The sequence below is a fragment of the Symphalangus syndactylus genome, chromosome 6 (genome assembly GCF_028878055.3).
Source record: "Symphalangus syndactylus isolate Jambi chromosome 6, NHGRI_mSymSyn1-v2.1_pri, whole genome shotgun sequence".
In the NCBI taxonomy this organism is placed as follows: Eukaryota; Metazoa; Chordata; class Mammalia; order Primates; family Hylobatidae; genus Symphalangus; species Symphalangus syndactylus.
The window spans coordinates 53,831,523-53,855,244 of NC_072428.2; the positions used below are offsets into that span (position 1 = coordinate 53,831,523).

At 55.0% G+C, this 23,722-nt stretch overlaps 1 protein-coding gene across 3 annotated transcripts in view; it reads left to right on the forward strand.

Annotated features, from left to right (window-relative positions):
• Positions 1-9,014: 9,014 nt before the first annotated feature.
• ARHGEF17 (Rho guanine nucleotide exchange factor 17) overlaps positions 9,015-23,722 on the forward strand; it is a 60,689-nt gene continuing 45,981 nt past the window's right edge. The window contains exon 1 of one of the 3 annotated variants that reach the window (XR_010121341.1): positions 9,015-12,526. Coding sequence is in view for 2 of the 3 variants with exons in the window: in XM_055282864.2 (XP_055138839.2) it covers positions 9,335-12,526 (3,192 nt within the window). In the remaining variant the exon portion in view is untranslated. The remainder of the gene's footprint in view (positions 12,527-23,722) is intronic. The other 2 variants (XM_055282864.2, XM_055282863.2) reach the window with 2 other exon arrangements.

Genomic DNA, 23,722 nt, shown 5'->3' on the forward strand with positions numbered 1-23,722 from the left:
TGGCAGGCGCCTATAGTCCCAGCTACTCCAGAGGCTGAGGCGTGGGAATCACTTGAACCTGGGAGGTGGAGGTTGTGGTCAACTAAGATTGCCCCACTGCACTCCAGCCTGGGTGACAAAGCAAGACTCTGACTCAAAAAAATAATAATAATAATAATAATGGCTGTAAAGCAACAGTGAGTTTCAATTAAATGGGCGGTAGGCGGGATTGGGCGGGGCCTGGGTGTGTGGAAGGGGGTGGCCAGGAAAAGAGCTGGGCAGGGCCAGAGCATTCAATGCTGGGATGAGCCCCAGATCCACCTCTCCTTCATCCACCTCTTCAAGTGTGGCTCTTTCAACCTTAGGGTATCCTCTGTACCTGGGGTACCTCCACCAGGCCCCTAAGTGAGGGGAAACAACTGTTCAACATTGTTTCATTCTAAACGGAGGAGCCAGCAGCTTGAGAGCCTCAGGGCCACCAGGAGGCTGCTACATGGAGGTCCCACGGCTGGAAGCCTACTGACCGGTCTCATGACAGATTGTTCACGCCGTGTTCTACTCCTGCCCTCTCAGGCCCATCGTTCTGATGTGGGTACCCAGAGAGCTGCCTTGAGGCCATCTCATAAGGAGGCATGTCAAACACAGATCTGAGCCTTAAAAAGCCTTGGAAAGGCATCTTTACCAAAGGTCCCTGGAGGAAGCAGCAAAGGGGAATGGTAGCACACAAGACCCCACACCCAGCCTGGCGCGGTGGCTCATGCCTGTAATCCTAACACCTTAGGAGGCTGAGGCAGGCGAATCATGAGGTCAGGAGATTGAGACCATCCTGGCCAACATGGTGAAACCCCGTCTCTACTAAAAATACAAAAATTAGCTGGGCGTGGTGGTGGGCTCCTGTAGTCCCAGCTACTCGTGAGGCTGAGGCAGGAGAATTGCTAGAACTCAGGAGGCGGGGATTGCAGTGAGCCAAGATTGTACCACTGTACTCCAGCCTGGGGACAGAGTGAGACTCCATCTCAAAAAAAAAAAAAAAGAAAAGAAAAAAAAAGACCCCATACCCTCCACCAAACCACCAAATCCTCTTCCCCTCCGAGAACCACCCCTCAGCCATTCCTTTGCAGCTCCTCATTCTCTCTGCCATTTTTTCTCATTTCTCCTCTCCCATCCTCCCCCTCACTTCTCCTCCAGTCCTTGTGCCCTCCTCCCAGATCTGTTTTTCTTACGTAGAACAATCTAGCCTGCCCTTGGCTGCTGGTGCACCATACAGAACCTGTAAGCCAAGAACTACCTCCGGCTAACAGTCTTCTTTTTGGAAGGCAGAGCAGGGAGAGGAAGGACTGTATAACTTATGCAATATTTTTCTTTTAGCCCTGCCTAGTCCCCAAGCTGCTGGGCAATAGGGTCATTCAGAGAGGGGCATTGGAGGAGTTAAACACCATGGTAATGTCACAGGTGTGCTTGCAGCTGGCTGAAGAAGTCGGAAAACCAGGCCCAACCCACCGTAGGAGGCCATTCAAAGTGTCCTTGCTGGAGAGGCAGACCATTTGGACAGAAGGAACTTTGGCTTGTGACCACAGCGAGACCGACGTATGTTAGAAGACAGAGGCTGGTTATTATTCCCTGTACGGTTTCCCGCTGTGCCAAGCGGGGCACATAGGACCCACCTTGCATCTAGCTTCGAGTCTGAGACCAATCTTCTCAATTGCCTGGGATGGGGGCTAGGGGAGAGTGAGAGCAAGGGCAGGGGACAGGGCCTCTGCTCGTAGCCCACCTGAGCCCCTGTAGAGAGTCCCAGATGACTGTCCCAGCTGACCTCCAAGAGCTGTGACCCTTTGCTTACTCTTCCAGGAGTGGAAATTGTGACCCACAGGTAAATTCCATTCCAAGCTTCCCTTTGTGAGGAGCAGGGAAGGTGCAGACTCCAGAGCCAGACCATCTGGGTATATGTCCTGGCTCTACCATTTACTAGCTATGTTATGCTAGGCAAGCTATTTATTTATTTATTTATTTATTTTTAGTTTTTTAATTTTTTTTTTTTTGAGACGGAGTCTTGCACTGTCGCCAGGCTGGAGTGCAGTTGTGCCCTCTCGGCTCACTGCAACCTCCACCTCCTGGGTTCAAGTGATTCCCCTGCCTCAGCCTCCCAAGTAGCTGGGACTACAGGCACGTGCCACCACGCCTGACTAATTTTTTGTATTTTAGTAGAGACACGGTTTCACCATGTTGGCCAGGATGGTCTCTATCTTCTGACCTCATGATCTGCCAGCCTCGGCCTCCCAAAGTGCCAGGATTACAGGCATGAGCCACTGTGCCTGGCCTATTTTTTGTTTTTTATTTTTTTGAGATGGAGTTTTGCTCTTGTTGTCCAGGCTGGAGTGCAATAGCGTGATCTTGGCTCACTGCAAAACTCCACTTCCTGAGTTCCAGCGATTCTCCTGCCTCAGCCTCCCGAGTAGCTGGGATTACAGGCACATGCCACCATGGCCAGCTAATTTTTATATTTTAGTAGAGATAGGGTTTCACCATGTTGGTCAGGATGGTCTCGAACTCCTGACCTCAGATGATCTTCCCACCTCAGCCTCCCAAAGTGCTGGGATTACAAGCATGAGCTACTGCATCCGGCCTGGGCAAGTTATTTCATCTCTTTGTGCCTCAGCTTCATTATTATTCCCATAACATTATTATAAATGTCTATCTTTTTAAAGCCACTAGTTTTGGGGGGGCTTTTGTTACCCACAGCCAAAACTAATACCTTTATTTGGGTTCCATCCTGGGATTGTGGACCTTAGGTGCAGGCCAGGCAGTGACCTGGACAGAGGTGGGGCCAGGGTCTAGGCTGGAGTGGGAGCTAGGAGTCAACAAGGTCTAGGGACACCAGGAAGGCTGCTTAGAAAAGATGCAGAGCCTGGGGAATGGTCAGCCCCAAAGTGGTTTGAGCTCGAGTGGGTGGGTGGGCTTCGTGAAAGAAAGAGTGGGAAGAGGGGAGGAGTTCTGGGAACTCCAAGATTAGGGAGCTGAGAAGGAGCCAGAGATGTGGAGGGCAGGAGCCCAGGGGTCTCTGAATGATGGTGGTACGAGGTGAGAGTGGAGTTGGGTGAGTGAGTGAGAGGCTTCAGGGAAGGAAGTGGGGGTAGTAGGCGGAGAATAGAAGAGGGAGGAAGATTCCAAGAAAGGCCAGGCCCAGGGATGGAGTTTCCAGGACAAAGTTGTTGCTGAGAGTCGGCTGGTGGCAGTTGAGGGTAGAGAACCAGGGTGGGGTGGGGGTGGGGAGGTAGGAGCAAGGATTGGGAAGCTAGAAAGTCAGGAATCAGTGACTGTCTTGGGGAAATTTCCATTCCAAACAGGAAAAGCCCAGGAGCATTTGATCTGTCCTAGCAATGGACAAAGGTGGCCTCTTCCTCCCTCGTTCATTTGTTTAATGAATATTGACTCTGTTTCTGAGACGAGCTCAGGTCCAGGCCCTAGTCTTGGGAAAGAATCCAAGGGGTTTGGGATGCAGACAAAGAAACAGTTCATCCAGTAAACAATAATTATTGGGCACCTCCTATATGCCAAGCATCATGCTGGGCCCTCAGGGAGCTCCTAGTCTGATGGAGGAGACAGGTAATAATGAAGCACATACATACCTGGATCATTATACCTGGGGAGGAGAGCTCAGATCATAAAGAGGACCCAGGCAAGGAAGGTATCACTAGGGAGATGATGAGCTCCTGGAATGGTCCATGGCCAAGAAATACTAAATACCAGAGGGGCCCTGACCTAGTTGAGAGGCAGAAAAGGTATCTAAGTGAGGCCTAGAGCCTCAGAAGGCCTCAGCTCATTGCAGAAGGGCTGTGACAGAGTCTGTGACTTTGACCAAGCACCTTCACTCCTCTGAGCCTCTGTTTCCTTACCTGTAACATACTAGACCTTCCTAAGCCACCAGGGATACCGAGGAATAGAAAAGTTAGAGCAGAAATTTCATAAAGTACTAAACATACTATAACCCAATAGAAAAACGAGCAAGAGGCACAAATAGGCACTTCATATGAAAGGAAACACAAGGCCAGGTGTGGTGGCTCACGCCTGTAATCCTAGCATTTTGGGAGGCTGAGATGGGCGGATCACAAGGTCAAGAGTTTGAGACCAGCCTGACCAACACGGTGAAACCTTGTCTCTACTAAAATATAAAAATTAGCTGGGCATGATGGCATGCACCTGTAATCCCAGCTACTTGGGAGGCTGAGGCAGGAGAATTGCTTGAACCTGGGAGGCAGAGATTGCGATGAGCCAAGATCACACCATTGCACTCCAGCCTGGGCAACAAGAGAGAAACTCTGTCTCAAAAAAAATGGAAACACAGATGATTAAAAAACATACACGAGAAATTAGATCCCAGCTTGACAATGCTTCCTAATGTTGATGAGTTGCCTGCCCTGTGCCCAAGCACTTCTGTCCACGTGTACCTGGAGTCATGCACAATGCTCAGCAAACACCTGGAAACACCCAAATGTGCATCAGCAAGACACTGGATCAACACACTGTGATATATTCACACACTGAAATAGTCCACATGGCCAGAATGGACTATAGAGGCATGCAACAATATGGGTAAATCTTAGCAGTATAATATTAAAAAAAAAGAAGTCCCAACAAATTTTGTAAAGCAAGAAACACCCCCCTTTTTTTTTGAGACAGAGTCTTTCTCTGTTGCCCAGGCTGGAGTGCAGTGGTGTGATCTTGGCTCACTGCAACCTCCACCTCCTGGGTTCAAGTGATTCTCCTGCCTCAGCCTTCCAATAAGCTGGGATTATAGGCATGCACCACCACGCCTGGCTAATTTTTGTATTTTTAATAGAGGCGGGGTTTCACCATGTTGGCCAGGCTGGTCTTGAACTCCTTGCCTCAAGCAATCCACCCGCTTCAGCCTCCCAAAGTGTTGGGATTACAGGCGTGAGCCACCACGTCCAGCAGGATGCCCTTTTTATAAAGTTAAGAACAACTAAAATGAAAAGATACAGTTTGAAGGCATATATAGTTTGAAGGAATATGTTTGAAGGAAAGCAAGAGAATGCTGAACACAGGATTTGAGATGATGATTTTCTGATTTTCTGTGTGGTGGGACAGCAGGAGGATGAGGGCAGAAGAACTATGTAATGAGATGTGAATTATTTTAAAGGTCCTAGTTGTATTGTTTTGTTTTTTGGCTAAAGCCAATTAAATAACTGATGAGACTATATCATTATCAAAATATTATAAAGAATTTAATCCTGTGTGCTTATAAGGTCTAATTACATAGGAAAGAGGGCAGTCTCAGATAGTTTCTATTTGGCTTTGCTATGGAGTACGAAGAGTCAGATTTCCCCCTAAGACAGCTCCTTCATGGAGCTCATTGCTTCTTGTCCCTGCACTCATCATTTCTCTCCCTCTTAAGTACAGTTGCTCCTCGACTTACGATGAGGTTACATCCCAATAAACCCACTGAAAATATTATAAGTCAAAAAGACATTTAATACACATAGCCTACCAAACATCAGAGCTTAGCCTAACCCACCTTAAACAGGCCTAGAACACTTCCATAGCCTAGAGTTGGGCAAAAATCATCTAACACAAAATCTATTTTATAATAAAATGCCGAATATCTCATGTAATTTATTGAATACTTTACTGAAAGTGAAAAACAGAATGATTATATGTGTGCTCAAAATATGGTTTCTACTGGATGTACATAGCTTTCGCATCATCAGAAAGTCAAAAAATCATTAAGCTGAAACATCATGAGCTGGGGACTTATCTGTACCCAAAGCCCACCAAAGCCCATCATTGGCCATGACCTTCAAAACCTTCCCATCTTGATTTCTCCAAGGGATTGCATGGTCCTCACCTCGCTAGATCACCATGACTCACTGGGTAGATGGGCTATTGTTTTCATTACCCTTTCATAGGTGAGGAGCCTGGGGCCCAGAGAAAAGGGGGTGAGTTGCGGAAGGTGAGCCTGGCTTCAAAACCCCAGAGTAGGGTTTCTCTCTACTCTGGTGCCCAGTGCTCCCAGCCCCCTATCAGATGAGTCTTCTTGGGGCTAAAAATTGCTGTACATAATTACCAAGCACCATTAAAATTCCAGATCCCTTCTGTTCATGGAAGATAACTTTGTCTTATACTGGATCATAAGGAGCTGGGGGTGGAAGGGTTCATGAAGCACTGAAAGCAATCAAGCCACTCTCAAATTGGGTGAGCTTCCCTTTGGACAGAGACCCAGTCTAGATCCTTAAACACCCCCCTCCCCACCAAGGGGATTCCTGAGCCAAAGGCCCCAGCCAGCTCACCTCAAGGCCAAGCCACAGGACTCTGGGAGCCCGTGACCTGAACCTCCACTCCTCTCTATCCACTTGCCCGTCTGTGATATGGGATAAGGGTTTCTGTCCCAGAAGTGACAGGGAGGTGGAAAAGTACAAATTTCAGATGGTAAGAGTCATCATTATGGGGGGAGAGAGTGACTCCTGGGATGAGAGTCCTGTCCCCCACCCCTCCACAATTCACCCCTCCACAATTCACCCCTCCACAACTCACCCCTCCCCAACTCACCCCTCCACAACTCACCCCACAGCACACACCAATACTTGCCCCAAAGAGCAGAAAGAAAATACTAAAGGAGGTGAGAGTCTGATGTCAAATGCCAGAGGCAGAGAGGGCACTCTTGGGGAACCTGACCCACTCCTCACTTTTCAGACACCCCACTCCTCACTTTTCAGACATCAGCAAGTGCAGGGATTTACCCAAGGTCACAGAGTAAGGCAGAACAGAGAGGCACAGGCCAGCAGGGCTCTCTTTTATCAATTTCCTAGAGAAAAGGGAGAGATTTACTCCTTGGCCCCCTCGAGGCAGAGCTGAGATGAGGTTGAGGTGATGGACTCCCTGGATGCTGGTCTCAACTCATAGAGGAAGTGCTTTCTCACTACAGAGATATTCCACAACTCAAGAGGCTGCCCAGAGAGTGGAGAGTGACCTCCTCATCCTGTGGGATATATGAGTAGCAAACAGGTTCTGGGGTCCCAGCTGAGTCCTCCCTCTCTCATTCGGTAGTCAGGCAATCCCTAGGTGTCTACCATCCTTTCCTATCCTCCTGCCTGCCCCTCTCCTCTGAACCCCATCTCCTAGCCTAGTCTGGCCCAGCTAGTCTCCTTGGCTGGACCTGGTGGCAGTGGGGTTGGCTGGGTAATGCACAGACTGCTGACCTAACTATGTGTCCCTGAGGCCTTGCTACTGGGGGTTGGAGGGGCCAGGGCAGTTTGACCAGGCCTGAAGAAGGCTGGGCAGCGCTGGAGGGTCATGGGTCAGACCAGGTTATCCTCTGTTCCTGAGGAGAGTGAGCTCAGGCCCAAGGAGGAGAAGGAGGAGACTGGGGGCTCAAAGGAGCAAGAACCTCCTTATTCATCAGGATTTGGGGGTGCAGCTCAGAGCTGGCTGGAGGAGCATGGTGTTTGAAGCCCCTAAAATCTGAATTTTAGCAGGACCTGCTATTTCCAGACTTGCATAGTGGTCAAAGTTACTTCTCCTTCACGGTCCACAGAGAAGGGGTAATAATATTTGTCCCCAAGGGTGGTTTGTGGATTTAAAAAAATAAGTTAAATAATATTGCCCATACATTATAGGTACTCCATACATTTTCATTCGTTCGTTCATTCGTTAGTTGGGCCGGGAGGATGAATGGGATCTAGAGGCACGTGGGAATGGGGAAGGTGATGATGCTCCAATACCCAGAACAATGTGAGACTCAGACGGAGGCGGGGGCGGGAGGGGAGCTCAAGCGAGGGATCAGCGTGAAGCCCGAGAAACAACCTACACTTTCCCCGCCAAGAAGGTGAAGCAGCTGCGGGTAAGAGTATAGGTTTGGCAGTGGGAAGTCAAGGGCGTTCCCGTCGAAGCTCCTTTTGTGTGTAAGGCCTAAGAAGGGGCAGTGCGCTTTGCGAAGGTCTGAAAAAGACTAAGGGGATTAGGTAATGACTGAAAGGAAGTTTTCCCAACTCTCCGTTTTTTGGGGATGGGTGCTGCTTTATCCGTCCAGCACTCCGTGCGTTGGGAAAATCAGGCCGCGAGGGGGCGCAAGAGCCGCGTACTCCAGAGCGAGAAGGAAAGGGGCTCGGGGATCCAGGCGGAGAGTCCAGGAGAAGAGCAGCCAGACGGCGGGGGCAGGTGGGAGGCGTGGCAGCCGGAAAAGTAGGGGTGGGGGCGCGGTCGTGAAGGGTGGGGCTTCTGGAGCAGCGCTGGGCGGGTCGGGGGCCGGTCGGAGCCAGACAGGCGGCTGGGAGGTGGGATGGGCGGGGCGTTTGGGAGCGAGATGGGGGGGAACAAGGGCGTGGCTACAGCTGAATTCGCCGCAGAGGGCGGGCGGGGAGGGGGAGGGAGAGGGGGAAGGGGAGGGGGAAGGGGAAGTGAAAGGGGCGGGGCCTAGGCGAGGAGTAGGGCGGGGCAGGGAGCAATGGACCCTTTAGTCAGGCCGCGGCTCTCCGGGCTCCCCCTGGCGCCGAGTCCCACACCTTTCCCGGCACGGAGAGTGTGCGTCTGCGTGCACCTGAGTGTCAGTGTGTACGAGAGTTTGTGAGTCCGAGGTTGCCATGTTGGAGCCCCTGGGCAGGAGGTGTTAGCGCGCGGAGGCTGGTGGCCCGCGGTGGACGCGGCGCCCTGGCTGCGAGTCTGCGGAGCTGAGCACGCTCAGCGGTTGCGTGTGTCTCAGCGACTCCCTGGGGGCAGCTCGGCCTGCTGGGCTCCCGAGGGACGTCTCTGGAGGGCCAGAGGGTCGCCTCAGTCTGCAAGTCCTCCAGCAGGCTTTTTCTTCTTCGGCTCCTCCCTGATTCCCTCCCACCACCCGGTTCCCAGGCTCGCGTACGCCCGGAGCCCACCCCCCCTTTTGGGCGCGAGGCCCCGCCCCCCGCCCCCTTGCCTCTGCCACAAAGTTTATTTGCAACAAAAGGGTGCCAGGAGCGAGCAGCCAAGGGGGAGGGAACGGGAGCCGGAGCGGGAGAGTGAGGAAAGGCAGGCAAGCCGTTGGGCAGGCGGGCGCAGAGTCGAGGAACCAAGCGCTGGGATCCCGCCCAGACGGAGCCGCGGTGCCCCTGGTCGCTCCAGCCGCGGCGGGGGCCGGGCCTGGGGGTCGGCGCTGAGGCGGCAGGGGCCGCCCGGGGTGGAGACTTTGCGGCCGGTGGCCACAGAAACTTGAGCCGCGGCAGAGAAACCTCTGCTCCGGTCTCTGCGCCCTTCTCCCACACTCCCGTGCGCTGCTTTCGGCGTGGGCCGCTGCGCTCCTAGGGAGCGGGGGCGCAGGGGGGGTTGGCCGCGGCTCCCCGAGGCCAGCCCCCCCGGAGTGAGTTACGCCACTATGGCGGACGGAGCACCCCGGCCCCAGCTTTACCGCAGCGTCTCGTTCAAGCTGCTGGAGCGTTGGAGCGGCGGCCCCGGGCCGAGGGAGGAGGACACGGACACCCCCGGCTTGAGGCGCCGCGCCTCGTGCCGACCGACCACGGCTGCCCGGGGCCAGCCCTCTCGGCGCGTGTCCAAGCTGGCGTCTGGGCCCCCGGCCGCCCCCGCGCAGCCGCGCCCGCTCCGCAGCCTCTCGCCGTCGGTGCGCCAGCTCTCCCGGCGCTTCGACGCGCCGCGTCTGGACTACGGCTCTGCTGGGGCCCGGGACGGGGGCGTCTTCCCCGCGGCCGCGGAAGAAGCGGCCGAGGGCCCAGCGCGAGGGGCCTGGCCCAGCGTCACCGAGATGCGCAAGCTCTTCGGCGGTCCTGGCTCCAGGAGGCCCAGCGCCGACTCTGAATCCCCAGGAACGCCCAGCCCCGACGGTGCCGCGTGGGAGCCTCCGGCTCGGGAGTCGCGGCAGCCACCGACGCCACCCCCTCGGACATGCTTCCCCCTGGCGGGTCTGCGTTCGGCGCGGCCCCTGACCGGGCCGGGGACCGAAGGGAGGCTGCGCCGGCCGCAGCAGCAACAGGAGCGGGCGCAGCGTCCAGCGGATGGTTTACATTCTTGGCATATCTTCTCCCAACCGCAGGCCGGGGCCCGGGCCTCCTGCTCCTCCTCCTCCATCGCCTCCTCCTATCCTGTCAGCCGCAGCCGCGCTGCCAGCTCCAGCGAGGAGGAAGAGGAGGGCCCGCCGCAGCCGCCTGGAGCCCAGAGTCCGGCCTACCACGGCGGCCACTCCTCGGGCAGTGACGACGACCTAGACGGTGAGGGCAGCCACCGCTGGGGAGGGAGGCCCGGGCTCAGGCCCGGAAGCTCCCTATTGGATCAGGACTGCAGGCCTGACAGTGATGGGTTAAATCTGAGCAGCATGGACTCAGCAGGGGGAGCTGGGAGCCCTGAGCCCCCAACATCTCCAAGAGCCCCTAGAGAAGAAGGGCTCCGGGAGTGGGGTAGTGGCTCTCCGCCCTGCGTCCCAGGTCCCCAGGAGGGACTTCGGCCTATGTCTGACTCTGTGGGAGGAGCTTTTCGTGTGGCCAAGGTGAGCTTTCCCTCGTACCTGGCCAGCCCCGCAGGCTCACGCGGTAGCAGCCGTTATTCCAGCACGGAAACCCTTAAGGACGACGACCTATGGTCTAGTAGGGGTTCTGGGGGCGGGGGCGTGTACCGCTCCCCTAGCTTTGGAGCTGGGGAAGGGCTCCTGCGGTCCCAGGCTCGAACCCGTGCCAAAGGACCTGGAGGCACCTCTAGAGCATTGAGGGATGGAGGATTTGAGCCGGAAAAGAGTCCACAGCGGAAGTCCCTGTCAAATCCAGATATCGCCTCAGAGACCCTGACGCTTCTCAGTTTCCTGCGCTCAGACCTTTCAGAGCTGAGGGTCCGAAAACCTGGTGGGAGCCCCGGCGACCGTGGAAGCAGCCCCCTAGATGGCAGAGACTCATCATCCGCAGGTGGCCCCGTGGGGCAACTTGAACCCATACCCATCCCAGCCCCAGCATCACCTGGCACGCGCCCCACACTCAAGGACTTGACAGCCACTCTGCGGAGAGCAAAGTCATTCACCTGCTCTGAGAAGCCCATGGCCCGCCGCCTGCCCCGCACCAGTGCTCTGAAGCCCAGCTCCTCCGAGCTGCTGCTGACAGGCCCTGGCGCCGAGGAGGATCCGCTGCCCCTCATCGTCCAGGATCAATATGTGCAGGAGGCCCGCCAGGTTTTTGAGAAGATCCAGCGCATGGGTGCCCAGCAAGATGATGGAAGCGATGCCCACCCTGGAAGCCCTGACTGGGCAGGGGACGTGACCCGAGGGCAGCGGTCCCAGGAGGAGCTCTCGGGCCCTGAGTCCAGTCTGACAGATGAAGGCATTGGGGCGGACCCTGAGCCTCCTGTTGCAGCATTTTGCGGCCTGGGTACCACAGGGATGTGGCGACCCCTTTCCTCATCCTCGGCCCAGACGAACCACCATGGCCCTGGGACTGAGGACAGTCTGGGCGGGTGGGCCCTGGTGTCCCCTGAGACCCCTCCCACACCAGGTGCCCTCCGCCGACGACGCAAAGTCCCACCTTCAGGTTCTGGTGGGAGTGAATTGAGCAATGGGGAGGCAGGTGAGGCCTACAGGTCCCTGAGTGACCCAATTCCTCAGCGCCACCGGGCTGCCACCTCTGAAGAGCCCACTGGGTTCTCCATGGACAGCAACCTCCTGGGCTCACTGAGCCCCAAGACAGGGCTTCCTGCCACCTCAGCCGTGGATGAGGGCTTGACCAGTGGTCACAGTGACTGGTCTGTGGGCAGTGAAGAGAGCAAGGGATATCAGGAGGTTATTCAGAGCATAGTTCAGGGGCCTGGCACCCTGGGGCGTGTGGTGGATGACAGGGTTGCTGGCAAAGCCCCCAAGAAGAAATCCCTGAGTGACCCCAGCCGCCGTGGGGAGCTGGCTGGGCCTGGATTCGAGGGCCCTGGAGGGGAGCCCATCCGAGAAGTTGAGCCCGTGCTGCCTCCATCCAGCAGCGAGCCCATCCTTGTAGAGCAGCGGGCAGAGCCAGAAGAGCCTGGTGCCACCAGGAGCCGGGCGCAATCTGAAAGGGCCCTACCTGAGGCTCTGCCTCCTCCTGCCACTGCCCACCGAAACTTTCACTTTGACCCCAAGCTGGCTGACATTCTGTCCCCGAGGCTAATCCGCCGAGGCTCCAAGAAGCGCCCGGCTCGGAGTAGTCACCAGGAGCTTCGGAGAGACGAGGGCAGTCAGGACCAGACTGGCGGCCTGTCTCGGGCCCGGCCCTCCTCCAAACATGTTCGCCATGCCAGTGTGCCCGCCACCTTTATGCCTATTGTGGTGCCTGAGCCACCAACTTCTGTCGGCCCCCCTGTGGCTGTGCCAGAACCCATAGGCTTCCCTACCCGAGCCCATCCCACGTTGCAGGCACCATCGCTCGAGGATGTCACCAAGCAGTACATGCTGAACCTGCACTCCGGTGAGGTCCCTGCCCCAGTGCCAGTGGACATGCCCTGCTTGCCTCTGGCTGCACCGCCCTCTACTGAGGCCAAGCCCCCTGAGGCAGCTCGGACTCTAGATGAGCCTCCCCCTGCCAGCAAGTGCTGCAGCAAGCCACAGGTGGTGAGTCCTTTGAAGGGGCCTTCAGACTGGGGCCAAAGGAGGGCCGTGGGCACCGACTTCAGTTGGAGCCTTTTACATTGTATTCGCTAGTCAGGTGCCCAGGTGCCAAGGGTGCTTTTCTGGTTCTGGAAGTGCCCGTGCAGTTTTAAGAGTATTAATGACAGGCTCCTGTCTACTCAGGCCCTGTAGAAGCTTCAATTTTCTGCTGGTGCTAATGGCAGAGGTGCTTGTCTACTCCAGGCATTCTGGGTGGTAATTACAAAGGATTCTTATCTTGTCCTTTGGATGTTTCTCAGGGACTGGTTTTGGAAATCCCTGTGTGGTTCTTTGTTGGAGGGATGAGTGTGATGGCACCCAGCGTGGGCTCAGTCCTTTCTCTGAGGCTTGCTACTCTGTTGGCCAGACCCTTGATAGGATGTTTGGCTCAGGGGCCACAGTTGACATGGGTTTGCCTTTCTTCGTGTGGCTTTCCTATGACAGGTCAGAATGTAGATGTGTTCCTGGGCGTGGGAGAATTGGGGAGGTACAAGGCCTTACTTTATGGAGGAGCAGAGGGGGCTCAGGGTTCTAACTGCAGTTCTGTTCTTGCTGTGTGACATTGGCCTTTCTCTGTGACTTAACCTCCCCAATCAGGAGGTAGGTGGACAAAGTAGTGCCTATGTTTCCATCCAGCTGGTACTGTGCAGATTTGGGGGAGCCTGCGGGTTTGAGTTGGGGACTCTTGGGGCCTGAGTTCTGCCAGAGCCTCCTCAGATGAAAAAAGCTTCTAGATGGGGGCTTTTAGGGGAGGATAGAGGCAGGGAGGGGGCTGCAGAGGCTGGGCAGCCAGGGCCCTTTAGAGAGGTCAGGAGTGGTTCTGGGCCCCATATTCATGGCTGCCTCTATGGGTCCGGGGTTCGGTTCTTATTCCCCCATCCTGTCTGCTTGCATCTTTTCCCCACTCTACCCTCTTCTTGGTGACTCTGAGATGCACCCCCTTTCTGCCAGACCCCCGGCCCTGGGGGCTCACTCTCCCTGAGACCCCTCCTTCTACCTTGTGGCTTCAGCTATCCCTGGAGTTTAGGCTGTGGATTCAGATGGGATCCAGATGGCATATGCCCCGGCATCTGGGTTGGGAGCTAGATTCCAGGCTCTGGATTCTGGGCTGAGCTCAGCGATGGCCAGTGGTTATTTCAACTGTGGCCTGCGCTCCCTGACTGTGTGAGAAGCCTGGAAATTATAAACCCTGGACTGATTCAGTCACTCCCGTTCCCAGCACTCTCATGGTCCCTCTGAACTCCCTTTCTCTTTGTTTCTCTCTCCTTGTCTCCAGTTCCCCCTGGTCCTGGCTCTGGGGTTTCTCATGGAGGCTGCAGAGAGAGCAGGCAGGGAGTGGGGAGCAGGGAGTTTTGAACCTGTCCTTCCTTCTGAGTCCCAGCGAGGGCAGCTCCGGTGCCCCTGAAGTCCAGTGCCAGTTCTGAAGGTGGGGGAGGGGAGGAAGAGAGCAGGGCCAGCTCTTGTCAGGGGTCTCCTCCCCAGCCTCCTTCCCCATATATCTTTTCTGGGAGCCTTGAAGGCTCAAATGGGGGAGAGAACAGGAGTAAACCAAGGGACTCGGGGAGACTGAAGGTGAGTGGGGGGCACTCCTAAGAGAAGGCTTTGAGACCCAGAGAGGAGGTGGGAGTTTACAGAACTTCTCCTGCCCCACCTTCCTTCACATTCTCCTCTACCCCCAACCCCTTTCTGGAGCTCTGAGGCGGGACAGATCTGCCATAACATGGGCTTCTCCCTGCCACGAACAGAGGCCTTCTCTGATCTCCAAGCCTTTGCCCACTCCAGGCTTCTCACTTTTCCAGGCCCAGCTTGATGTCCCCTTAGGGGGAGGGAACTGGTGAGTCTGTCATTAGAAGAGCAGGGTGTGAGCCTTTGCTCTTTTAATCCCTGTGTGGCCTAGGATCCATCATATCCCTGCTCTGTGCCTCACTTTCCCCTTCCATAAAATGGGGGTAATGGCCTCTGCCTGGCAGGCTGTCTCTTATGGTGAATGGGTGGTGTGATCATTTCCTCTCTGGTAGCAGGAAAGAAGAAAACTGGTGGCTGCACTGCCGAGCTGCTTCTCAGCCACCAGGCTTGGCTTCTGAACACAGGGCTGGGTCCTCGGGGGCCTCAGTATAACCTGGTGGACTGCAGTAGGCTCCAAAAAGATCCATTATCCTCCAATTTCCCACCCCCTCATAAAGCCTGGAAGTTCTCCCATCTGCTAGCTTGAACCCCTCCTGCTGTCCCCTTCCTTCTGGCTCCCGGAAGATGGAGAGCAGCTGTCCACCCCCTCCTGGTGGCCTCTGTTGAGGAGACAACGTTCCCTTGTTTCAAGCCTGAGGCTCCAGTCATGCTCCCTGGGCCGTGGGTGGAGATGGCGTGGTATGGACTCCAGAATAAGAGAGACGAGAGGAGCTGTCATTCTTTGCTTCTGGCAGTCCCTGGGGACTAAGGGGACGCCCCCCCCACCCCCCAGGCTGTGGGGAGTCCCTCACCCTCAGGTCCATATTCATGCTCTGTGTGGTGTTGCCCCCATTGCTGGGAGGTGGGAGGCCTGGGGCCAGGCCTGGCTCAGCCTTTGACTCATTCAGACCTGGACAGAGTCATCTTTGTCTCTCAGTTTTCCCATCTGTACAGTGGGAGGTTAGACTGCCTGGTTTGTGAGGCTCAGAAGGAGGGAGTCAGCCTGCAGGGGGTGTCAAGTGAAATGGGAGGAGCCAGGGGTGTGGCTGGAGGGGAGAGAAAGGCAGCTGTCTGCAATAGCTGCATGAACCCAGGAGAACAGGGAGTAACAGTGGCTCATGGGTCATTTATTCCAGGAATGCCTGTCTATGTGCTGGGAGGTGAGGAGGGAGAGCTGTCTGGCCTCCCTGCCCCGCCCCTCCCACACTCTTATTACCTCCACTGAGGCCCACCGTAGCCTGGTTGGTCAACAACTCTTCCTGTGAGGGAGAGCTTCCCCCGCCCCAGCCTCAAAGTGCAGAATCTTGCAGTCCCACCTTCTGCCCTCGTTTGCCACATGCCACAACTGTAGCCCACAGCAGGGAGTGACTTGTCTCTCAGCATCATAGGCGGATGAACTCACAAAATTTTAACATACTGGAATAGCAGTAACAATGACCAACATTTATAAAGTGCTTACTATATGCCAGATATTGTCTGTTTCATTCTTCAACTTTGAAAGCTGTGGATATCTTACAGTGCAGACTTAGAGTTGAAGACTGTTGGATTCACCCTGAATCCTAGCATATCAGTGTCTTAGAGGTGAGGGGTCCCAAGGAGATTGGCCTGCCATCTGAGTAGCGGGGACAAGTCAGCAGACAGTTGGGAGTGTCCTCTCCACATCCCCAACAGCCTGAACACTTTCATAGTGGTTATTTAATTCACCAGGGCCTGGGGTTGGGATGGGAAGAACTTTGAGATCCAGAAAGGCAGAATGCTAGGTCTAAGGTCACACAGCAAGGGCGGGCAGAACCAGGCCCATGCACCAGGACCCTGGCCTTGTTCGTCTCCACTCAGACCCCCTCCCTACCCAGCCAGCTCCCTGCCTTGCTGATGAAGGTCTGGCAACAGCTCTTTTAGTCACCCTTCTTTTTCCCCTTTTGGCGGGGAACCCGTGGGGGTAGAGGTTCTCTCCTTCCCCTCCTTGGCTCTTTGTGTGATTTTTCCATGGAAACTGGTTCTGGGGGGAAGGGAGGAGGTGATTAGGACACTTGGAATTCTGAGCGGTACCAAATATCTATAATTAAATGTCTTGTCACGCAGCAGGAGGGGGTGAGATGAGGGAGGACAGGCAGAAGGGCAGCCCCTTTCCTCTGTTTATTCCTCACATCTCCTCCCAACTCCTTGCTAAGGGCCCGGGCTCTTGGGGGGAACACTGTCCAGGAATGAGTCCTCCCCAGCGAGGAAGGGTTGGGGGATGGACCAGAGTTGAGTCTGACATTTTCCAGCCCCACGTTTCCGGGACCAGCTGGGTTTGGGAGGGGGAGAGGCTGCTGCTAATCCTGTCCCCAGCCCCCTCTCCCCATGTAGGGACTTACCCCTCCTGCTTCCCTCCCTCCCTCCCATCTGTGATCTTTTAGGCTACACATTGCTGCCCTGCAGCAGGATGTAGGCACCCCCAGGCTTCCTGGGAGCCGAGACACACAGAGAGTGTAGGATCTAGAAGCCAACTCGAAGGGGCTTAGGATGTTGAGGGACTAGCCTGGAAACTGGCTGAGGGACTTCCTAGAAGAGGCTCTGCCTGAGCTTGAGCTTGAACACTGAGCGAGAGGGAGAGGCTCTATGAAGAGGGCACAGCATGAGCAGAGGCTAGGAGATGGAAAGGAATATGGCACGTTGTGTGCAGTAAGAGTTTGTTTCAGAGACTTGGGTGGCCTTTGATAGGGTAATGCATTCATCCATTAAACAAATACTGTCTGAGCAATAAGACATGTCAGGCCTTCTAGGCCTGGGAATACAACAGCAAACAAAACAAAAGCCTGTCCTTGTGGAGCTTCCAGACTAGGGAGGAGGCCTGTCTGTAAATGGAGACATTCTGTATCAGGGAGTGGTAGGGGCTGAGCAGGATAAGGGAATAGAGAATGACAGGGTGGGGGTACTTCAGATCAAGAGATCAGGAATGCCTGTCTGAGGAGGTGACATTTGAGCAGAAGCCTGGAGGAAGTGAGGGAGCAGGTCAGGTGGCTGAGGGAAACAGCATTCTGGGCAGAGAGGAACAGCAGGTGCAAAGGCACTGAGGTGTTTGAGAAACAGTCAAGAGAAGAGGACTGCATGGATGGAGCAGAGAAGTAGAAGATCAGAGGTGGGTTAGGGTGAGGAATATCGTGTAGGCCAATAGGAGGACTTCAGCACATACTCAAAGTGAGATGTTAGAAGGTTGTAAGTAGAATAGTGGCCTGGTCTGACTTACGCATTCACAGGTCTGCTCTGGCTGCTCCATGAGGATAGATTGCAAGGGGCCAGGTGGAGGCTGTGAGGCCAGTGAGAAGGCCACTGGAATAATCTGGACAAGAGATGATGGTGGCTTGGGCCCAGGCAGAGATGGTGGGGTGGTGGGTTTCTGCTGCAGTCCCAGGGGCTCCTCAAGGGCCTGGACCCCAATGTTCAAGGTGAACACAGAGCTACAACTTCTCACATGGCTGGGCAGTGTGTGAGGGGTCACTTAGGGTTGGCTGGTGGAGTTTGATAAAGTCCCCAGGGTGAACTGGGCTTTGTGCTACACTGGCCACCCCCTGCAGACCCACATTGGCTTGGCTGAAAGGCTAGGAGAGTGGAGCCGCCACAGGGTCCCAGTGAGGCAGGTGACAGGGCCATATCCCACTGGTGTCTCCTCTGCAGTCACTGTGACACCCATTTAGCTCCAGCGTGCATGTCTCCTGGGACAGGGAGCTCATGCCTCCCCCCACCCCCAAGGTAGCCCCATCCCTCCCATCTGATCCTCCAGCTAGGTGGGCATTGCCATGGCTCCAATAGTCCAATAAAGAAGCAGGCCCAGAGTGGGCAGGGTCTGCCCAAGGCCCCAAAGCTTGAGTATGGGATTTGGCTCCCGGTGCCCTGACTCCCAGACCATACATTGGTCCCACAGAGTTCCCACTAAGCAGAGTTGGCAGGGATGGCGGTGGCAGGGTGGGGGAAGGGGGAACCAATGTTTCCCAGAAAGGCTTGAAGCCCTGGCGTACTTACTGGGAAATGTGCCCAGGCAGCCTGGCGCCTTGCTGGCAAGCCCTGAAATGGGGGCCCTGGGTCCCCTGGGAAGCAGGAGCCTATCGGAGCTGATGTCTCCCCATGGGAGTTAATTCCCCCCACGATGTCCTCCCTCTAATTCTCAGCTCCCAGGGTCTCTGGGGCATTCTGGGGGTTGGGAGAGACAGACACAGAGGAAAACTGTCAGGCTGCTGGGCTCTGTGCAGTGAGTGAACCTCAGCCCATGAGATGCAGGGGTTTGGGGCCCCAACCACAGTGCCTGAGCCCCCGGAGGGACTTCCAGGACCCAACCCTCCAGTAGCTCTAGGGTTCACTAGGGACAGCCTGGTGTCTGTACTAGGAGTCAGGAGACCAGCTTTGCCTCACCACCTTCCTGCTGTGAGGCCTTCAATAAGTTCCATCCCCCTTCAGAGCCACAGAGCCGTCCATGCTCTCGGGCACCAGGATAAACCTCCTCCCAGGGCTGTTGGGAAAGGACCCAGTTCTAAGGAGGATCTCGGTGGCAGAATGAGTGCTGGCACTAGGCTGCTGAGAAGGCAGGTTCAGAGTGGTGCCAGGACTCAGGCCCAGGTCTACCCCCTACCTGCTTTCCCCACCATCGACTCCTGCTCTAGGATCCCCCCCCACCCCCAGATAGGGTCTTTTTCCACACTTGTGGAAGGCTGTGGTGCTCACTCTGGGGCCTGTCCAGAAGTGTGATGTTGCAGCTGACGGGACAGTAAACTTTTATCTGGGCCGGGCGTGGTGGCTCACCCCTGTAATCCCAGCACTTTGGGAGGCTGAGATGAGAGGATTGCTTGAGCCCAGGGGTTCGAGACCAGCCTGAGCAACACAGGGAGACCTTGTCTCTACTAAAAATAAAAAACAGATGTGGTGGCACAGACCTGTGGTCCCAGCTACTTGAGAGGCTGAGGTGGGAGGATGGCTTGAGCCCAGGAGGTTGAGGCTGCAGTAAGCTGTGATTGCCCAACAGCACTCTAGCCTGGGCGACAGAGTGAGACCTTGTCTCAAAACAAAAAGCAAAAACCAAACAAACAAAACTTCCTATGGTTTCTTTCCAGTGGAGCTTGAAGAAGTCGCCAGGCAGGAACAGGGTGAGAGGGGCGTGCAGAGCGCACCTGAGGTGGGAAGACCTGTGCTGATTGCAGAGGTCTGGGTGGTGTATTAGTGTCCTGTTGCTGCAGTAGCAAACTACACACATCTAGTGGTTGAAAACAACACAGATCTCCTACTCTCCAGTCTGGAGGTCAGAAGTCTGAAGGGTTTCACTGGGCTAAGATCCAGGTGCTGACAGGCTTGCCTGCCTCTGGCTGCCCTGGAGAGATCAACGCCTCTGCTTTTACCAGACTCTCCTGGCTGCCAGCACTCCTTGGCCTGTGGCCCCTTTCCCCATCTTCCCCAGCATCTTCAAATCTCTTGCTCACCCCGTACCTCCTTCCTCCCTCTTTTTTTTTTTTTTTTTTTTTTTGAGACAGAGTCTTGCTTTGTTGCCAGGCTGGAGTGCAGTGGCACGATCTCAGCTCACTGCAACCTCCACTTCCTGGGTTCAAGCAATTCTCCTGCCTCAGCCTCCCAAGTAGCTGGGACTACAGGCATGCGCCACCACATCCAGCTAATTTTTGTATTTTTAGTAGAGACGGGGTTTCACCATGTTGGCAAGGATGGTCTCAATCTCTTGACCTCGTGATCCGCCTCTCTCAACATCCCAAAGTGCTGGAATTACAGGCGTGAGCCACCGCGCCCGGCCTCCTTCTTCCCTCTTTTAAGAACCCTTGTGATTCATTGGGCACACCTGATAATTTGATAATCTTCCCATCTCAGAATCCTTAATTACACCTGCAAAGTCCCTGTTACCGTGTAAGGTAACATATTCACAGGTTCTGGGGATTAGCATGAGGATGTAATGCCAGGGCCATTATTCTGCCTACTGCACAGATAGGCAAAGGACCAGGCTGTTGGTTCCTGAGATTCAGAGTCCCCAGCTGATGCTGATCCCGGGGCAGAACCTTCGAACCAAGCCCACTGCATTTAACTTGCTATTTCTTTCCATGTTCATTTGTCATTCATTCATTTAGCAGTCAATCATTGAGCTCCGTGTTGGGTAGTGGAGATATACGGGGAAAACTTGGACACCATCCCTCCTTGCCAGGAGCTTTCACCAAGGATCCTAGCCTCCTGAGGTGGGTGAGGTCCAGAGGCAGGCAGAGCCCAGGCCTGGTGGGGCAGGGGCAGAAGCGCCAATGTGTTCCTGGGGCCAGGCCTGGCTTCCAGAGGTGGCAGGCTATAGTTTTGCTGACTAGAAGTGGGATGAGGCCGCTCCCAAGAAGGGCAGTTGATAGGAGAGTTTAAATCCAGGCCAAGGAGGGAAGGTGGGCACCAAGGGAGGGGGTGGGAGTCACGTCTCTGCCAGGCTGCCCCATCTGAGGGCAGAACTGAGCCCAGAGGCAGAAGGAAAGAAACTCCTTCACCCCATGTTCTGGGAGCTCCATGTGGGAATTGGTGGCATTGGTGCTGTCTGACCAGAGGAACTGTCAGGTCCCTTCATCCCTGAGAGGCCTAGGGAGGCTTCAGGGAGGTGGCATGTGGAGGGTGAAGGGTGCTGTCCAGAATGCCATCTCCCCGCACCCTGGCTTTCAGACCCAAGCAAGCACTTACCTACTCCCCCAAGGCTGTAGTCGGTGGGGGCAGTATCCCCTCACTCCACAGAGGATTATTGTTAAGATTATTTTGTTTCTCGGCCAGGCACAGTGGCTCATGCCTGTAATCCCAGCACTTTGAGAGGCCGAGGCGGGTGGATCACAAGGTCAGGAGTTCAAGACTCAGCCTGGCCAATATGGTGAAACCCTGTCTCTACTAAAAAAAAAAAAAAAAAAAAAAAAAAAAAAAAAAAATTAGCAGGGCGTAGTCCTAGCTACTCAGGAGGCTGAGGCAGGAGAATTGCTTGAACCCGGGAGGCAGAGGTTGCAGTGAGCCGAGATTGCACTATTGCACTCCACACTCCAGCCTGGGTGACAGAGCGAGACTCTGTCTCAAAAAAAAAAAAACAAAAAAACAACAAAAAAAAAACAGATGATTTTTTTTTTTTTTTAAGGCAGGGTCTCACTCTGTCAACCAGGCTAGGGTACAGTGGGTCAATCATGGCTCACTGCAGCCTTGACTTCCTGGACTCAAGCAATCCCTCCCGCCTCAACTTCCCAATGAGATGGGACCACAGGCGTGCGCCATCATGCCTGGCTAATTTTTTTTACTTTTAGTAGAGGCAAAGTCTCACTATGTTGCCCAGGCTGGTCTTGAACTCCTGAGCTCAAGTAATCTTCCCGCCTTGGCCTCCCAAAGTGCTGGGATGATGGATGTGAGCCACCACACCCAGCCTACTGCTGAGATTAAGTGAAAGCATGCCAAGAGAGCTTGGCACACAGTAAGTGCTCAAGAAATGTTACCTCCTGCCCTCATGACTGAGATGCTAAGGTTTTATGATTCTAAGATTCTTGGCTGCTGGGCACCTCTTTCCAGCCATGAAGCAGAAGACAAAGCTCTAGACAGGAGGGCAGGTTGGGGCCTGGCTACAGTACCCACATAGAGTCAGTGGCTCCGAGCCTGGTTCTCTGGATGTGGGAAGGAGGGAGAAACCCGGGCCGGAGGCTGAGCCACATGCCCACTGTCCTTGCTTCTCTCACCAGCTCTCCGTCTACTTTTGTTGATGCCAGCCCCACCCTGGGACATGTCCAGGATAGCTCAGCCCACACGGGGAGGAGAGCAGAGACAAAGCCCTCTCTGCGTCAAAGCCACCCCTCACTGGAAGCAGCCTGTGAGGTGGGGCTCAGGGAGTCTGAGTGTCTGTGTGCCTGGTGGGCTTTGGGTTCAGACTGATAAGGGTTAAAATCACAACTGACTCTGACCCCTTGGCGGGTGATATTAAGAAGTCATTAGATCCCAACTCTGAGCCTTAGTTTCCTCCTCTGTAAAATGGGGGCACTAAGGAGTTATTATAAGGGCCAAAGAGAGAATGTTTGTGGAGCGCTCAGCCCTGGGCGCTGGCTCCAGACAGCTCTCAGAAATGTGGCCACTTAGTGTATGCTTTTGAGATTGTCACTCTCAGAGTCTAGAATCCTGTGGTTTCAAGATGAAGGATTCTGTGTTCTTTTCCAAGAGTCCAGACCTCTTGATTTTATTTGTGATTTTGAGATTGTGACTTCTTGGTTCTGACATCCTGTGGTCCTGAGACTCTGGGGTCTGGAGAGGTGCAGCAGGTCGGGGGCCAGTGGGAAGGCAGTGTGATGGAGGGGCCAGTCGAGGGAGCAAACACAAAGTTGGTGTCTGTTTCCTGTTTATTGGTTCCCAGGGGGTGAGCAGGCCCTGCTCCCGCACAGCGCTGTGGAGCAGGAAGGGGGGAGACAGAGTTCCTGGCTGCCAGCCAGCCCCACAGCCAGGCCTCCAGGGACTGCTGGGACCCCACTCCCCAACCTCCTGGACAAACATTCAGTCCTTTCCCAGGACAGGGCACTGGAGGTTAAGGAGCAGATGTGGAAGGGAAGGGGTGGATGGATGGGGAGGGATGCCTTCCCCCAATAAAGGTCCCAATAGCTCCATCTTTCTTAGCTGCCTGAATCACTGAGATCTCACTCTGGGTTTCTTGGTATCCCCCGTCTTTCCCTGTCTCCCTGGGATGGGGCCTGGTGATGAGATGTCCAACTTCTTGGCAGGCCAGAAGGGCAGGAGGAGGAAGAAAAGGGCCAGGGCCTTTAATGCCAGAACTGTCTACCTGGAAAGACCCTTAGAAACCAGCCATGTTTTCTAGCCTTCTTCACCCCTGCATCATTCAGATGGGGAAACTGAGGCCCAGCAAGGGGCCTTGCCCAAGGCCACACAGTAGTGGACTGGAGCCAGAAATCTTCTCCAAGCATCTCACCATTGCTCCAGCCTCACACTGTGTAAGGGGTCACTGAGAGTTCTTGAGAAGTGCAGTGACGTGGTTCACCTGGCATTTTAGGGAACTTGTCTGAGCCAGGGCAGGAAAGGGAAGCCCCTGTATGTGTCTGAGGCCAAGAGGGACAGGGAGGTCTCGGTTTGACCAGAGCACCTGGGGAAAGGCTCTGTGTGGGCAGGAGCCAGGTTGAAAGCCTCAAGTGCCGAGTTAAACGGCCTGAGCAGAGGGGCTCCCCTTTGCCAGCTCCCCTCTCCCTTCCTGGGAGAGGAAGGGCTGGGAGCACTGCCAGCTTTGCACATCACAGCATCCTCTGGTTGTGAGGTGATGATCTGACTTGAGGGTCCGGGAACATGAGTGGCCTGAGCTTAGGTAGCAGAGGATGTGGAGCTGGCGAGGGGAGAACTGACTGGGAAGACAATTTGGAGGCAGAATCTGGGAATTCGAATTTAGGTTCAGGGGTTCTATCAGAAACAGGGTTGGGGGAGCAGGACTCACTTCTTGTCTGGGCAGAAACTTCCTCTGCATTCTGAAAGAGTGAGGTGGCT